This window comes from Phalaenopsis equestris, unplaced genomic scaffold (assembly GCF_001263595.1).
Source record: "Phalaenopsis equestris unplaced genomic scaffold, ASM126359v1 Scaffold000617, whole genome shotgun sequence".
NCBI classification, from domain to species: Eukaryota; Viridiplantae; Streptophyta; class Magnoliopsida; order Asparagales; family Orchidaceae; genus Phalaenopsis; species Phalaenopsis equestris.
In genome coordinates, this window is record NW_018165057.1 from 531335 (window position 1) to 549014 (window position 17680).

At 37.0% G+C, this 17680-nt stretch overlaps 1 protein-coding gene and 1 pseudogene across 1 annotated transcript; both read right to left on the bottom strand.

Annotated features, from left to right (window-relative positions):
• Positions 1–1884: 1884 nt before the first annotated feature.
• Positions 1885–9492, bottom strand: LOC110029965 (mitochondrial-processing peptidase subunit alpha-like). The gene is made up of 11 exons (XM_020732481.1): positions 9240–9492; positions 8857–9153; positions 8607–8774; positions 8326–8493; positions 8120–8200; positions 7654–7720; positions 7364–7461; positions 4673–4810; positions 3742–3891; positions 2872–2903; positions 1885–2074 (listed from the first exon to the last, which is right to left on the bottom strand). The coding sequence occupies exons 1-11, from the start codon at positions 9462–9464 to the stop codon at positions 1885–1887; spliced, it is 1614 nt and encodes a 537-aa protein (XP_020588140.1). The 5' UTR covers positions 9465–9492.
• A 3074-nt stretch (positions 9493–12566) lies between these two features.
• Positions 12567–13230, bottom strand: LOC110029966 (annotated as a pseudogene).
• Positions 13231–17680: the final 4450 nt, after the last annotated feature.

The following is a 17680-nucleotide window of genomic DNA, read 5'->3' on the forward strand; positions in this document are numbered from 1 at the left end:
CTTGAATGTTCGAACTTATGGGGATCACCGGGTCATTCAGCGGATGAGTGTAACCGATCTTTTTACTGGCTGAGAGTGAGAGCCAATTCTTGGGCTTAAACTGCCAATGTTTTTACTTTCAATAGAAAGAAGATAAGAGAAGGGTTTGATGCCACCAACTATCAGGCTCGACGAGTGGTCCACAGAGCTGCATCCCTACTCACCTGATCCAAGCACATCACTATCTCCAGGAGGTTGGCCGCCTATCCTAGATCATCCCATTTCTCAGAAGATACTAGATCTTCCCTAAACCCTAAGCAAGAAACTAGTACGCAGATACTTATCTACTAAAGGATAATAGTAAGACGAAACTTGAATATCTTTCATTTCATCATTTGAAGAAGGATTACAACTTTTTTGCCTTCAGTGGGCCTAGAACTGTCAAACAAGATCCCCCGCTCAGTGTGCCTCTTTCTTGGGGGCACATAGAACACTCAAAGAGAAAGTAATACCAAGAAGCGTTACATCTTAATCTTCAGCACTAGACCTAAATTACTAAAGGGTCTTTAGGGAAAGAGAAGAAACATATTATGCAAAAGCATATAAACGAATGAGCAAAGACTGTCAGTCCAAAAGAACTCAAAGTATTACGCACCTTCATCCTACGACTAAGCACTCAAGATGAAATGAACCTTAAGCAACTTAGACAAGGTGCTAGAGTCGTGACAACCCCTAACAGCCCGTCTAATCGTCCTTTCTGAGACAGGCGAGATGGGAGGGAGCGACCGTATGCTCTCAGGTAGGAACTAAGTAAAGAGAACCTGAAACAAGTAATATCGATACATGGCCAACACCCTTGAGAATGATCACTATAGTTGTTCTAGTGTTACCACCTAGACTAGATCCTTCTCCACCAGTTCTCGAATATCTTCAAGCTGTACTACATGGCCTCCGCCAAAACATTTCAAGAAAAGAGTTTTTAACTGGCAGGATGAAATGATGCAGATGAAACTTGAAAACGTCCAGCATAGCTCTAAAAATACCATTTTTTTGCTGGCCAATTAGAAAAAATCAAATTGAGCCACAGGTGTTGAATCAGATAGGTTGTCATCCCATCTTAGATCTACTTCTATTTTTGGTCGAATTTTCACGCTTTTAATTGATTAATATTATTGTTTAATTATCAACTTTGAGTAATCATAGAAATAAATTTAATTTTTTTTTAATAATTAGTTTTGATTAGAATTAAATTAAAATTTGACTTTATCCTTATAACCCTATCTATATAAAAAATGATCAGGTTCCATCTCCTTGGTGTTATGAATTTTTTTCCATCAACATGCAAGAAACACCTCTCTTCTTGTTATATTTCTATTCTATCCTTAGAAAACAAAAACAAATGTTTTTAGATCTGGACTGTGGAAAATCAGCGAAATAAATTGTTGCTCTATATTTACCTTTGATATGCATATAACTGAGGACCACATGAACCCGCTCACAGCTTAGGAAATTGTGGGTCCATTGCAACATTTGAGGGGGAAAAATTATTCCCCCATAATTAACATTTATCCATAATTGCGTTTTTATTTCTTTCCTTCTTATCATTAAGATTTGAATTTCCCTCCAATTATATTAAGGTTGCTTTGAGCGTGTATATATTTGTTATTTGCTTAATGAGAAATTAACATTTTTTTTTCTTTTTCCTCTAAGAAAATTCCTCCTAAATTGCATATGGTATCAAAACAAGGAAACAGATCCTACGTCTTCTTTCAATAGCTGGAATCTCCACTACATCTGCCAGAATTCCTCCAGGCTACCTTCACTCCTAGGTCTTCTTCCAGCCATTGGAGCCTCTCTACCAGTCATCGAGCAGCCGGAATCTTCCCTACAGTCATCAAAATTCATCTAGGCAGCCTGTAGGCCTTCGCTCTTGCAATTGGACTCTCCTAGGCAGCAGCGGCGGCCTCCTTCAGGAACACATCTTGGTCTAGGCAGCAACCTCATCCCAGCTTGCAACCCAGGCATCCTGTGTAGGCAATATACATTTTTTCTCTCTAGTGAAAATTCTGTGTCGACAACAGATAGTTTCTCTATCCTGTGAACATCAATGATAGCCATATAACATGAAAGCTGCATCTTTCTCTTCAAAAGTTACATCTGAAGCTGAAACTAAGATTTTTGGTTCCAAAACCTCTAAATTCTCTTCCTGTAACAACAATCACAAACTACATGACAACAATTTTCTTCAATGGTTTCAATCTGTATTCATGTACATCTATGATAAATAAAAGGATGATTGTCTCACCGAGAAAAATCCTACACCATAAATTAACGATCCTAAACACCGAACATGGAAGATTGAAGATCAGAGTCATGTCATGGCTTGTTAACTCCATGACCACCAAAATTGGAGAAAATTTCCTCCTATACAAAACAAAAAAAGAAATCTAGAATGCCAAAAGAGAAAAATATTTAAATGTTAACAATGCATTTGAGTTGTTTGATGTTGAAACAAGATTACATAACTTGCGGCGGAGTGAGTGAATGTTACTCAATACTTTAACACTCTCTCCAAATACTGACTCCAACTAGATATATATGAAATATACAAATGGGGGTGCTCACAAGAAGCTCTTCTTTACAGTACCATTGTTGAACAGAAGAGAACCATCAAGCTCGTTCTAGGACTAAACAAGTAACTAGATGAAGTCAAAGGAAGAATCATGGGAACCAGATCTCTTCACTTAATTTGGAAAACCTTTGCTAAAGCACGAAGGGAAGAGAACAAAAAGAAACTCATGATCACAGGTAATTCCACTCTATCAAATGTTGAAAACTCAACTTTATACACTCACAAATCATCTCAGGAAAACAAATAAAAGAGGAACAGACCTTGGTATGAAAAATACAAGAAACTTGGTCATCTGAAGAAGTGTTAGAAATTAATGAAAAAAAACTTGCATATCGGAAGCCCAGCAAAGTAAAAAATGATGAGAAAAATCAAGCAAACACGACATTAAAGGAAAGCAAGACTCATGAACACAGTTCAATCGTCAAGGAACAATAAGAAGCTCTCCAAAGGCTTCTTGGATAATATTACGAGCCTCCTATCAACCTTATAGCACATTGAGGTAGTCTTCCATTTGCTCTTGTTGCTCTCATTAGAAAGAATCAAATTTGGATAGTATACCCTAGAGCATCTGATCATTATGACAGGTGATATCACTGTTTTTCAATCCTTCCATTCTTGCAAACATCATGTTACAGTTAGAACACTAGATGAATCATTTTCATCAGTGGAAGGAAGAGAAAGTATGAATCTCATAAAGAATTTTATTCTTCAATTTGTGTTTTATGTTCCTAAACTTAAAAGCAATTTAAGATCTATCAGTAAACTTACTCGTGACATGAATTGTGTAACTAACTTCAATCATAATTTGTATGAATTTCAGATGATGGACTCGGGGTAGGTGATTGACAGTGTTGATATGTATCATGGATTTTATTAGCTCATTATAACTCCCCCTTCAGAAGAACCGTCTCACCGTTCACAATCCTTTGAGTCAAGTCTTATATCTCAGTTTGTTTCTCATGAGAGCTAAGTTATGTGATGGCATTTTTGTCTCGGGCATTCTAATTTCTATTGTATTGAAAAATTGTATCCACATTTGTATATCAGCAAAAAAATCTAGTTTTCTCAGTATGAAACTTGTCCACTTGCTAAAAAAACTCGACATGTGTACCCAAGCCTAAAATACAAACCAACACATCCCCTCTCCATGATTCATAATGGTATCTTGAGGGCCTCAAAATGCTGCCAAATAAGCACAACGAGCAGCAATCAAAGAATACAGTCGTAAGAACAAGAGCTAACAGCTGAAGGAAAGGAGTGCAGGAAACTTTTGACACTCGCTACAGCCAAACGGAAGAACTCAAGAGCATTATACATGACAACGTGCAAGAAAGAAAGAAATATAAAGATTCTCAATTATTTCTTCTCAATTTTTCAACAAGGTTTAAGTCCTATTTATGAGAAATTTTAAAAGGAAAAAAAATTATCTCTGCCTTAACTAACTCCACAAAGAAAGAAATCCAATCCATGAGAACAAATCTAGGTAAGTTTATATGAAGTGATCTGTCTGAGAGATTAAATACTTGATTAAAATTTATATATAAACTTATTCAAATATGTTTAATAATTCAATTTCTTGTTTATCCTACTGTAACCTAAAATCCAATTGTTCAACTTCCAGAGCCTTGATTTCATTCGTATGATCCTTGATTTACAATTTGATTACACCCAATGGACTCTAGATGATATCTTTTTTAATCTCAATGGTATGCTATTAGACTCACTACTATCAAAAAAATTCTTGAAAATTTTGAGCTATCCAATTTAAATGAACATTATCTGATGCCCAAATCTTGATCATAGACGATCTGATTGGTCTACTTCAAGACCAAATACCATAATATAGGGCCACCATTAGAGGATTTAATTTCATTAATGTGAAATTAAAGCTCCATATAACGGATTATTATTTGCACAGCTTCCCTAATGTACCATTTGACTTTGCTTGGTCACTGGTTGTTTCTGCCATATGGAATGTCTCACTTGGCTCGTGTCCATGGTGAAAATATTTTGCACAAAAGGAATATCTGCTTAGTGGCAATTCTTGCTCAAAGAGTAAACCATTCGTAAAAGGTTGCCTTCTTTTGGCTCAACATAAAACATGGTAAGTCCAATAGGCTTCAAATTATCCATATTTATCACTGAATACATTTCCATATATGGCAACAACTCCATATAGTAAGCATGTCTCCAATCTACCTGAAAATTTTAAAAGCGTTATATATGATTAGCTTTAACTTCTTTTCTTTTACTTTGAAGAGATCATTGCTCAAATGCAACTAGACATTATCTCCTACTTGTAAGTCAACTAAACAAAATAGCAGCTATTTATTTCTTTATAATTTTTATGGGTTCTCAGCAGTTGCTTCTCCACTTAAGGACTCTTAACAATATATCAAATGGTAATAGTGAGGTTTAAAATTACCAACATGAGTGATTATCCTTGAGAAATCGGATCATTAAAACTTTGACAAATAAGAACTTTAATATTTTCATGATTTCAAGTTCAAATTATGACCACATGCAATTTAATTGACCTCCTACTAGACGCTCGAAGATTGTTAATTGCTTGAAAATTGATTTGATTTTTGGCTTTGGATCAAAATAAACAAGCCGAGATACTAGCCAAAAATTTTAGACCAAATTTTTTCGAGCCGACGACCCCAGCTAGGCTTGAAATTAATAACCCTAGTGATGTAGGCTGTGAATTTAATAAATTTAGCTCAAAGATCGTTAATCGTTCAAAAATTAATTCAAATTTTGGCTCGTATCGAGATCATATAGAAATAAACAAACTGAGCTATGAGCCAAAAGTTTGGTTCGAATTTCTTTCAAGTTGATTTTGAGCCGAACCTAACTTGGCTCGAAATATCGGATCGTTAACAGCCCTAGATACAACCAAATCAAATAGGAATTAATTGATTGATTAGTGTGATTTTATTATGTGTGACCCCAATCGAGTGCTCCTTAAATCGAAGTTGTGTTCATAGAGTTCTTCCTCTCTTCTCCGTCACACTTTCTACAACACAGACTAAACCAAATATCAAAGAAAATTACATAACCAACATGTATAAAGATTTAAAATGGGCAATGGTGTACTATGAAGCAGACACCGTGATCAACAGCAGTAAACTCATATTGATTACTTAAGGGTCCATCCAAATGACATTGTATAAATACCATAACATGGTGTGTAGCACATACCAATCTAGCAGCCATTCAGCAAAAGCAACATATATATCTTAAAAGTTGATGTGGCAAAATTGAAGGAATTAGTTATGCAAGGGATAGGATATATTAAGCAAAGAATCAAATGGGAAACTAGTGGCACAGATTAACCCAACCACGACATGGCCCTTTCCACTCAGCTCAACTCAGCAGTCATGCATTTGTCAATTTTAATTGCTAACAAACCTGCGTTATATGCCACATCGGACACCAACCCAAAAGACCCTTTTTCATGCAATTTGGAAGAAATAAGGTAAAGAATTTTGCAACATGTGCAACAATGTGAGAGCTTATAACAACAACAATAAACTAGATCTCAAGAAAATGCGACAGGTGGGTATCAATCAAACAACATGCATACATTTACTCAAGTTCTTCGAGCATTGATGGTTTATCATCTAATCTAGTGAAGCAGCTTGGCAACTTCACAGATGTAAGGGACCGCATTAAAAAGCTTCAAAGCTTGAACAATACATGAATTATCCAAAAGTAGTAGTTCCAAAATAATTTGTTCTTCAAATTCATTCAAGAAAACATTTTGAGAGCTTACTGGTTGATAACAATTTAAAATAAACCAGCTTAACATTTAGACATTTTCAAATGTAGAGAATTTTCAACCATCTCATTGACATCGGAATTATTCATAAAGCTGAATGGTTTCATGAGCATTTTCCACCGAACGACAAGACAGAGGGTCAGGAAGAAGTGAACGCTCCAAAGTCCACTGAAATTAAGTATTTATGCATATGTCGACATGTTATGATTTATTCTACAGAATCCTTCACTCAAAAATATTTTATGTCTAAAGAAATATGATTAGCCTTTAAGAACAAGCTAACTAGATGTTCTTCAAATGAAGAGAGAATTGGCACTCTAAAATTGGCATGATACTCTTTAGCACAGCTATTTTTATTATAGTTTTCCTAAGCAAAATAGATAATATTAGGAAAACAGATTAGACAATTTCTCGTTATTAAAAAACCATGTAGGCAACTCCAGTAAAAGCAAGAATATCAGAAACTTTGGACATGTCTACAAAACAAGTTCCTTGTGGCCAAGCATGCATGCCGCCAACATTTAACTCAATAAACTACTTGGCCGATTCCAAGTTTTTTTTTTTTCCCCACCCTCAAAGTGTCAGATAGATTTGAAGATAGATTTGAAGATAGAAAAATATATCATAAACGAGATAAAGATAGATAACGTAATAGGTGACTGCTGCCCAGTTAAAATTAAAGAATAGGCAGCGAAGTGCAGATCTAATGAACAAGAATAGTCTGCTCAGAGTAATAAAAAATTACTACAACAATGTGTAAGCATAGTTAAGAAAACTGCACCATCTATAAATATCCAGATAGAAAGCAGAGAAGTCTGCTAAAAATGAAGGTGAAAATTGAATAAGCCACACTATTTTAAGCTTCAAAATGAAAAGCAAACTACCATGAATATGATGACATTGATAAAATAATAGAAAAAAAGTAAGGAGAACCATCAAGCATTGGAGATCAAAATATACACTCTTACAGTAGTTGCATGGATTCCAAAAATGCCACTATTGTTGTAAATACTGTTAAAGGCCGAGAATGATTGGATCTGTTGAAACTCATTCAAGACATTTCGATCTGCATAATAGATATGTTTAAATTAGCACGGATAAGAATCAAAGTATCAAACTAAAATTTATCCATGTATAAACATTGCCACAATCCTAACCATAATACAGAAATGACATGAACAAAGCTGGAAAATGATAACATAAAACATGAAATAACAGAAAACTGGTGCAAGCAACAAAACACCTAGGGTTTACTTACACAGCCGAGAATACATCCCCTTCCCAGGACCTCCTGCAGAAAAAGAACCACCACCTCCCAAAAGCATCTGTCAAGAGAGGAGAACCAAAATAGCACAACAAAATTCTATAAGGATCCATGAATATCCAATAGTATAAACAATATTAAAAGAAATGATGTTATAGACTAAGAGTACATTTGAAGCGGCTATAACTTTTATAAAGATGTTGCATAGCTATTATGGAGTAAACAACTTTTTCAAAAATTGTTGTATGTATTATAAATATTTTCATTTCTGAAGTCAGACAACTTTCTTATCGCTGCCACATTTTAACAGATGTGGTTCTCAAAAGCAACTTCCCACCACAAAAGTTTTAAATCACTAATCAAATGGATGTGTGCCAGCAATCTGAAAAGTAAAACAGTGCAAAAGCTGCCCCAAACAGACCCTAATCTATTCACTTATAGAATACTGTTTCATTAGAACCTGAAGTACTGTGACAGCCATGACATCCTTTTCCTTATGCCAACCACCAGGAACTTCAAAAGCAAGAGCAAGATGTGCAACCTGTTATCCAATAAAATTTTGACAAAAGAAAAAGAAACTAGTAATGAGATTGATGTTACCAAGTGTACTAAAATAAAATATTAAATTATGTAGGTAAAACATGAGCATGATTAAAGTCTTTGTACTGTAACATCTGCTTGGCGTCGATATTCCCCACCAACATAAACAGACTTTGGCTCCTCAGGACGGGCTGTTTTTGAAAGATCGGATAGTAGTGGTTCAGCAATTTTGACCAATTCCTCGTGTTCCACACCAGATGCTGCAAGTACAATTCTAGGAGCGGTGTAGTTTTCCTGATACAAGCAGAGCAAAGAAAGTTCAATATAGAAATAGTGGATAAAAGGTGTCAAAAATAAAAATAAAAATCACAAAAAAAAAAGCTTTCAACAAAAAAAAGGAGACTTACAACCAAAAATTGCTCCAAAATGCTACCATTTAAATTATTCAAGGTAGATTCAGAAGCTATAAGAGGGATCGCCAAAGCGCCACTATATCCCGCTGAGTGAATAGCCTCCAAAAGCAAAGCTTGTGGATTGCTAGAAGCTTCAACTGTCTCTGCCTTCAATTTACTCACCTAAGATTACAACGAAGGAATCAACTAAAGCACAATACCACAAGTTTTGAGCTAAAAAAGAGGTCACCGTGATATATGATACCTGTTCATTAACTTCCCAATCAAGGAAAACTGCATTTCTCACACTATCAATGAGCAACTCAACCATTTGTGGCACATATGTTTTCAAAGCATCGCAAGTATATCCCATCTGTTCACGAGAAGCTGAGGCACTCACATTTCCACCTATAGCTTCTACTTCTCGCACAATGCGCAGATGGCTCCTGTTAGTTGTGCTCTTGAAGGCCATCCGTTCCAACAGCTGTGTAGTCCCAAAAGAATCTGGTGTTTCGTATATTGAACCAGAGTCGACGTACAGCCCTATTGAAGCAGCCGGGTTCTAATCAAACATAAAAAAGTTAATAATACTGATAATTAATAAAGATAACTCATAACGACAATTAAATAAGATAAGAAAAGTTGTACTGGTGATGTTTCTGAAGCAATTTTGACTCCATTTGGAAGAGTTGTGATCCTTGTATTTCCTGGCTCAACATAATCTGGAAGAGGGGGAGGAAGTCTAACGCCAGGAAGTGGAAAATCTAGGGGAGGAACCTGGCTAGATTTTGCACCAGTAAGCCAGCTAAAGAAACCACCTGGTGATCTTTTAGCAACACTTGTGCTGGCAAATCTCTCAGCAGAGGCAAACATGTTGGTCCTCGGTACATGTTGCTGAACTTACAGAAAAGAGAAGATGTATTAATCCGCGAGTATCAGCATTAATAGTACTCTTACAAAACTTCTCAAGAATTAACAGCACAAAATCTCATGCTAGGCTATGAACTGGTCCCCTGCTAATATATTGCACATGCTGAGCTAAGACTACCCTAATGGCATATTTATGAGTAGCTGATACTAGTGACACTAGATTAGTATAAAAATAATATTTTGCAAACAAATCGGATAAATTTGGGCCCAAAAAGCTCATTCCTAACAAGACAAACATTTGTATGGACTGCTCAACAATCATAGAGAATAAAGAATTCAAGCATCATTCGAGACTTGGCATTCGGAACTACACTAAACAGCAGAAAGTCACCGAAATATTTTTAAGCATGACAATTTTGTAAAAGATAAACAAATAAAAATAAAAAACTCCAAATGTTTACATCCAAGTTGAGGTTTCCATATTTTGTATCATCACCAATGTCTAAAAAAGTTAATGAATACACATGTAAGTATTATTTATAGAATACAAAAAGTGTAGGGAGTTTTAGGATTTTTTTTTATTAGATACAAAATACAATATAATTGATCTCAAATATTTAAATGTGTTAAAAAATAAAAATAATAATTTTCATAAGTTTAAATTTAGACAAATAGACATAGACATACGATTTAGTTTTTCCTGCCTGTAGCATAGTGAAAGGTTCAACATCAAAATAAACTGAAGAAAAATAGTATAAAAAAGAAAATATATTTTATGAATCACAGAAGTGCCACCACAGTAGGGCAAAGAATCAACACAAAAAAATGGAAAAATTAATATATGAATTTATAACTTCCTTTTAAATACAAGTATTATATTCTTGCGTTGGTAAATTAGCATTTTACGGCTACAAAGTATGTACAATTAAAAGTATACATGGAAAAGAAAGTTAATAAAATTGAACTAATAATTGCATCTAATAATAGGTGAAATATGCAGAAACTCAAGATAAAAATGTGAAGCATTCCTATATGTAGAAATAGTAAAGCATTAGCCTTAGAAGCTTCAGCCAAGCAAGAATCAAGAGCTTTATAATTGAAAGCATAAACCTCAAATACACTAAGTTTGCAGCATATTGCTTTAAAACATTTACAAAACATTTGGTTTAAATATGAAATACGAATTGTAAGGAGTCTCAATGATTATTACATTTAAAAGCAGCAATAAGGCAAATAATACTACCAACAAACAAAGTTGTGCGTGAAAACATTTGATCTAAATTCTCAGGATGCAGAGCGAACTGAAGACTTATCCTGACACCAATAAATGTCATATGTAAAGCCTTATTAACTACATGTAGGAACTTGTTGATCATAAAAGACAGAATTTTAAGTCAGCTCATAATTTAACAATTACTTTCAGAGTATTTAAACACCTGACAACTCCAACAATCGCCAGCCTAGAAAGACAAAAGAAATTCAGAAGAAACCATTGCAGTAAACAACAAAACTCCTCAAACTATCGAAACTTTAAAAAAGATTATTTTGGCAACTCTAAATGCAATGTAGGATGCATGGGTTGTCATCATTAGCATCAACATTATTAGGCTTTCATCTTTATGAATCCTCCTGTCCGGTCATTTATATTTAGTGCTGCCTAAGAAGTGAAACATATTTTTCGCAAATCATCCTCAAAAACTTCCATCCACAGCATCTTAGGAATACCCATTTTCTTTACTAATGTAGCGCTATTTTTATCCACCCATCTAAAAAGTGCACTAGCTATCCTTTATATATAATCAAATCACTCAAGTTTATTTTCAATCATATCTTCAATAGATAACACTCCAAACACTTAAGCAATATAAATGTTATTATATTTATCCTTGTCGAAATTCACAATAATGCTGAATATTTTCAATGATATGAAATGGGGTAAAAATAACCCTTACATGAATCATAGAACAGGAAAGACAATAAAAAAGAAATAATAGGAAAGGAAAGATATAGCATTTTACATCTCCAATTAATCAATCTATATTAATTATTAGGAGATAAATGAAACGACATAAAATAGTAAAGCCTAAACTAGGAAATGAAGAAATCTAATCCAAGAAAATAAATCTAAAATCGGAAATGAAATAAAGTTATATTAGAAAAAAAAAAATCTAATCCCCATAACTTCAAACAAGAATAAATTATTTCCAATATAACTTCTAACACTCCCCCTCAATTTGAAACATGGTTGAAAACTATGTTCAATTTGAATTTGAAAACATAAAACAATGAGCGAAGAATTCCCTATAAAATTGAACTTGAAGTCCTCTTCCCATATTGCAGTAGTCACTGACTACAGTTCCTATAGTGTCTGTAGGTAGACGAAAGGCTCCTACGAGTAATGCTGCTTTGCGGGAATGTAGAAAATTTGCAGAAAAAACTGACTTTTAGTTTATTGCGGTTGTCTTTGACTGCGGCTCCTGCAATTTATGTAAGTAGGCAGAAGACTCATACAAGTAATAGTATAGGGGAGTAGGAAAAGACAGCCTACAAAAAAAACTGGCTTCTAGTTGACTGCGGCTGCCTTTGACTGCAGTTCTTACAGAGTATGTAGGTAGGTGGAAGGCTCTTATAGGTAATGTGGCAAGGGAGTTTGCAGGAATTAGACAACCAATAGGAAAAGTTGTAGAGAATGGTCTGCAGAAAAAAAAAGGAAAAGCTTCGGAAGTAGGCCTTGTTGCAAAAAAAGGCTTTGGAAAAGGGACTGATACAGAAAAAAATTTCGAAGGAAGAGCTACTTGAAGTTTCTGGCCAGTAGGGTAGAAACAATAAAGAAGGTCATATAGGCCGGCTCTTGGGATTCCATTCAAAGATACATTCAGTCTCACCTTTGTAATAACCTTTCTAAAGTCATTTTGAAAGCAAAACATAGATGAAATCCTCTGTAACAAGTTTCTCTCTTTTTCACAATCCATGTATGTGAAATGGCGAAAGAGGCCACAAAGGCAGCTGTAAGAATTTGTGGTCGGCAGGAGTTTGAGGCTCAGAGGAAGTTGTCGGTGAGGTCTACAAGGAAGTTTTCCAGCTGGCAAAGATGATTTCTGCCTCTTAGGGACCTGCAAGGAAGAGATCCAATTGCCTGAAATCTGCATAGGTAGTATCATATATCTGTTCCTTGAACCCACAAGACAGAATTTCATTCGCCTCATCCAAAACAAACATTTTGATGTTGTCAGAAAGAAGAGACCGCCACCTTAACAAATCAAACACGTTGTCAGGCGTGCCAACAACCACATGAACATTGCTAGAAAGTATTTGTTAATCCTCCCTAATGTTTGCCCCTCCCACACAAGCATGAACCTTCACATCGGGTAATCACCAAGTGCTTGCGTAACTTGTTCGATATGCTGAGCCAATTCCCTCGTAGGAGCAAGAACCAAAGCCTGACATTCAACTAAACCATAATCAAGCTATAGCAGAATTCTAGAACAATAAGTTGTTTTCTTTCCCGTCCCAAATTGTGCCTGTTGAATAACATCCAAACCTTGCATAAAGGAATAATTCCTCTATGTTGAATAGTAGAAGTTTTTTTCAAACTCGTAGCCATAAATGCCTCGCAGAAGATTATCCAAAAGGCACATGGAATCAAAGCTTTCATAAACCTCGTCATAGGTTGTAAAGAAGTATTGTCCATCACCCGTAAGCAGCTCATTCAGTTTGTGTTGTATTGTTGACCATTAAATCGAGACCCTTCTAGTGCAAGTCCAGCCATTTTCTACTTGTGAGAAGACAGATGAGAAAGAGAGAAAATTTGTTGCCACTATTTGTTGCGACCGGATGAGAAGGCAACTGACTGTGGACTAGCAGGTGAAGTTTGGAAGGGAACAGTTGCTGGAAGGACCAGCGGCTGAAACTTCAAAAACCCAACTGAAGAAAGTTTGCAGGGAAGCCGACAGCTGAACCAAAAAAGAAAAACCTACAATGAGTGTCGGCGACAAAAGAAAAAAACTGCAAGGAAGATGTCGACGTCTAGGTAGATGCCTTGGCAACAGCTAAGGTTCGATCCTAAGAAGGGCAGCACGACAAAGATTGCCGGGTGCAAGGAATTGGAAGTTTTCGGCGGTAAGAGACAAGGTTTTTTTTCTGACTCCGACACCATGTTGAAATTCAGAATAATGTGGAATATTTTTATTGATATGAAAGAGGGTATAAATAATCTTTACATGAATCCTATAATAGGAAAGACAATAAAAAAGAAATCAAAGGAAAGAAAAGATATAACACATAATATCTCTAATTAATCAATCAATATTAATTATTTGGAGGGAAAGAAAATAAAATAAAATAGGAAAGGAAATAAATCCAATTCAAGAAAATACATCTAAATTAGGAAAATAAATTAAGTTATATTAGGAAATAAATATAATCCTCATAGCTTCTAACAAAAATAAATTATTTCCTAATATTATAAGTATATCCATCATGCTTACTCAACTATCAACAATTTTAAATGCCCGCTACTCAAATTAATGCATAATTAATGGCCTGATTACAATATCACAAATCTTTTAAGTTTCATGATATCCTCTGATCGCATAGTACTCCAAAAGCCTCTGGCATTTCACCTGAAGTCCCTATTAAAACTTTTTTTCTTTATCAAGAAAGAAAGCAAAATTTCAAAGCTAAAAATATACAAGGTTGTCACCCTTAAATTTGACTTAAGATACTTGCAGTTGAGTTAGAAAACACTTTTTCATCAAAATAGGAGATATTCATAATGCACCTCATGCACTAGGTCTTCATGGTATATGGGCCCGAATAATTCTATTACCTTATGTTGTTTCAACAATCAATTGCTCATTCATATAACTTCACATATTATAATACAAGACGATCTACGATGTAGGAAAACCTAACCATGAATCTAAAAAGGTAGTGTAAATATACATTTTATGAATTTATGATTCCTTCCACTCTGTAAGTTTCCCTTTACACAATGTTTTTAGAGAATGTGTATGTGTGTGTGTGTGTGTGGTTTTAATGTAATAGAAGCTAATATATATAAAAACCAATGAATAATCTCTAAAGAATGTTCTAAAATAGTCAAACTCAAGATAGTAACATACTAATAGTACATAGAAAATAACAAGAACCTTTGTTATAATGGTTGTAAATCAAGTTAACCATTTTTAAACTATAAGTGAGGGTACCAAAGGGAGACTCAAAACTTTGTCACAGACACCTGTTGACCTCATTTTTTTGTGAGGTCTCTTCTTCTTATTAGAGCCTAGGATCTAACCTTTAGGATTTCCTACCGACTCTCTTAGAGGATTAGCCTGGGACCCGCACCAATTAGAAATTCGAGCCACTTCTTGACTCGCAATTTCATGTGATCGGTTCTAATCCTCAACGCTTAGTTGAGTCGATTAAAATCAGCGAAACAAAGCTCGAGTCGAGTACACATAGGATCTAAAACCTTAGGAAATCCTTCGTGTCGTCCGCGCACACTTACGATGCACGAATACCATAATTCACGCATCGATGCACACAATTATTGAAATTCACGTCTCCCGTACCCGTAGGAGGCTTCGTGATCGATCACGGGCGATTAGTTTAAAGGAATTCGATTTTGATGTGTTTTCGACCTGCCCGTCGATGAGGTCGTCCGAGCGACCCCGGACGACAAAACGGATTACGCCGGCGCGTCCGGAACGTCGACTTTAGTTTGGAGAGACTCCCACTTCGATATGATTCAGTGCACGAGCGAGAGGTGCGCAATTCGAGGAAATTTAAATATTATTTATACTTGGGGGGATGTCTTGTGTTATATAGCAGTGGGGGGAAACTTTTATTTCCATCTAAAATCCCTAACTCACGCACGCCACTGGCTTCCCCGTTCGGTCCAAGCCATACCACCGTGCCCTCCTCTCCTTCGGTCGATTCCCCCATCTCCTCGAGTCTTCTCCCTCGTTCGGTGACCCGGTGGTGAGCCGAGCCCTGTCAAAAGCCCTAACTGCACCCTCCTCTTGGATTCTCTCCTTCACATGACGAGCGGTTGACCCCTTTTCCTTCTCGAAGTTCTATGCCTGAGATGTTTCTTCCCAAGCATCTTCTGCTTCGAATTGTTGCACGGGAAGCTCCTTCAGGGTAGGTTGACTTTGGCGCTCTTGTTCCATGGGGCACGAATGCAGCAATTTCCTTCCTTCCCGATGGTTTCTCCCTCTGCGCCTCCGCCTGCGATAGTTTTTTTTTTTTTTTTTTTCTTGTTGGGACGAGCGTTGGGTTGGAGACACCCTCGGGGTAGCTTCCTTGCTCTTCTCCCCTCTCTTCTGCGTGTAGAAAGGCTGGTGGGAGGGGATTGCTGTGAGGTTACGAAATTTTGGGGCTTGGGGGAGACTCCGTCGAAACTTCTTCTCGATTGGGGGCTTGTGCACTTGATTTTTGAGAGGTTCTTTGGCTTTCTTTTGTTGTTTGAAAGAAGCTCCAGCGAGGTAGCCTCTCTCTCCTTCTCTGCTTCCTTTTTCCTCTTCTCTGCTCGACAGGAGTTGTGCGTGCTTTGTTACGATTGGTATGTCATGCTGGAATCGTTTTTGGTTAATGGACTTTTAATTGGTTGAAATCATTAGCATTTCCTGTTGGCCCTAATATAAATACGTCATGCAGTTGGGTCAAGAAGGAATGTAGAAGGGTTGCTTACCTTCATTGATATCTCATGCTTAGTTTATTGTCGGTTATTAGCATGTTAATGAGCTTGCGGTGTATGTTTTAAATGCTCCATGACATCCAGCTAAAAAAAATATAGATTTCTAGGAAAGAGCATGGCTTAGTTCTTATGCATGTGTAGGCTCTTTCTTTGTATTTCTCTTTATATTGGTACATGTATACTGAAGGCTGAAGGACATTTTTTTGCCTCGTAAGGCTGCGGTTTTCTCTTTTCTCCTCGCTGAAGTGATTTAATGCTTGGAAATTTTATTTGGGGGTTTAGTTATGTTTCCTGTAACTCTCCCCTGTTCGAACCGCATGCTGAATGAAATATTAATTTTTGAAGGCCTTGAAGAGGACTTGTTGGGGGCTTACGTGCATTTCTCTATTTCCCGTTATTTCCTCCTGTTCTAAATGCATGCTAAAAGTAATGTTGGCTTCGGGGGTTTATTTTCGTCTCTCTGTTTCTTGTTATTCCCCCTATTTGAATATATGTAGGAACCTATTTTAATGCTTTAAGAAGTTGGTTTTGTGGCTCGGCTTTGCCCCCTGTAGTTGCCTCCCTGTTCGAAATACCTGTCGAATGGAAGCTTGGTTTTTAAGGTTGTTTTGGGACTCAGTTTTTCCCCCAATGGTTGCCTTCCCTATTCGAAAAAACTCGTGTGGCTGGGATACCGGTTTTAAGGCCTTGAAAGGGCTTATTTCAGGGGGGTTATTTTTGTTCCATGTCGCTTCCTCTGTTCGAAACAACTGCATAGGGTGATGTTTGATTTTGGAGCTCTTAGGAGTCTTGTCTTGGGGCCCCATGTTGCTTCCTCTAGGCGTGAGCCTTCCTGTTGGTTCCTGAGTGTGGGTGTGGGGTTCGAGTTCTCTCCTGGCGGCTCCTGGGCGTGAACCTCCCTGTTGTGTTCTCTTGTTTGTGTTGGATATGGCTGTTGGTTTGGGTTTGGTGGCTCTTCTTGCTGCTCTACCCGAGAGTCCTTGCTTGTATTTGTTGGTTCCATTGTGCACCTGTTCGGCAGTCCCCCTTGTTGTTCCTAGCCAAGAGTCATTGCCTGTGGTTTCTTTGTGTTGGGAGCTGGTGGCTTCCCTTGCTGCTCCTACCCATGAGCTTATGGTTGCGATTTTCCTTATGTTGGGCTCGATTTTGGGACTCAGTTTTGCCCCCTATGGTTGCCTGCTCTGTTTGAAAAAACTCGTGTGGCTGGGATATCGATTTTGAGGCCTTGAAAGGGCTTATTTCAGGGGGTTTATTTTTGTTCCTTGTCGCTTCCACTGTTCGAAACAACTGCATAGGGTGATGTTTGATTTTGGAGCTCTTAGGAGTCTTGTCTTGGGGCCCTATGTTGCTTCCCCTAGGCGTGAGCCCTCCTGTTGGTTCCTGGGTGTGGGTGTGGGTGTAGGGTTGGGGTTGGTGTTCTCTCCTGGCGGCTCCTGACCGTGAACCTCCCCGCTGTGTTCTCTTTTTTGTGTTGGATGTCAGTTGGTGGCTTCCCCCTTTGGTTGCTCCTTCCCCCCGG

Bases quoted from the DNA above. Each gene is read 5' to 3' on its own strand.
- LOC110029965 (XM_020732481.1), bottom strand. From the start codon at position 9,464: ATGTTTGCCTCTGCTGAGAGATTTGCCAGCACAAGTGTTGCTAAAAGA. The intron at 9,154-9,239 runs GTACAACTTTTC...ATGTTTGATTAG, and splicing joins TTGCTTCAGAAACATCACCA to AACCCGGCTGCTTCAATAGG. The intron at 8,775-8,856 runs GTATCATATATC...TTGTAATCTTAG, and splicing joins ATTGGGAAGTTAATGAACAG to GTGAGTAAATTGAAGGCAGA.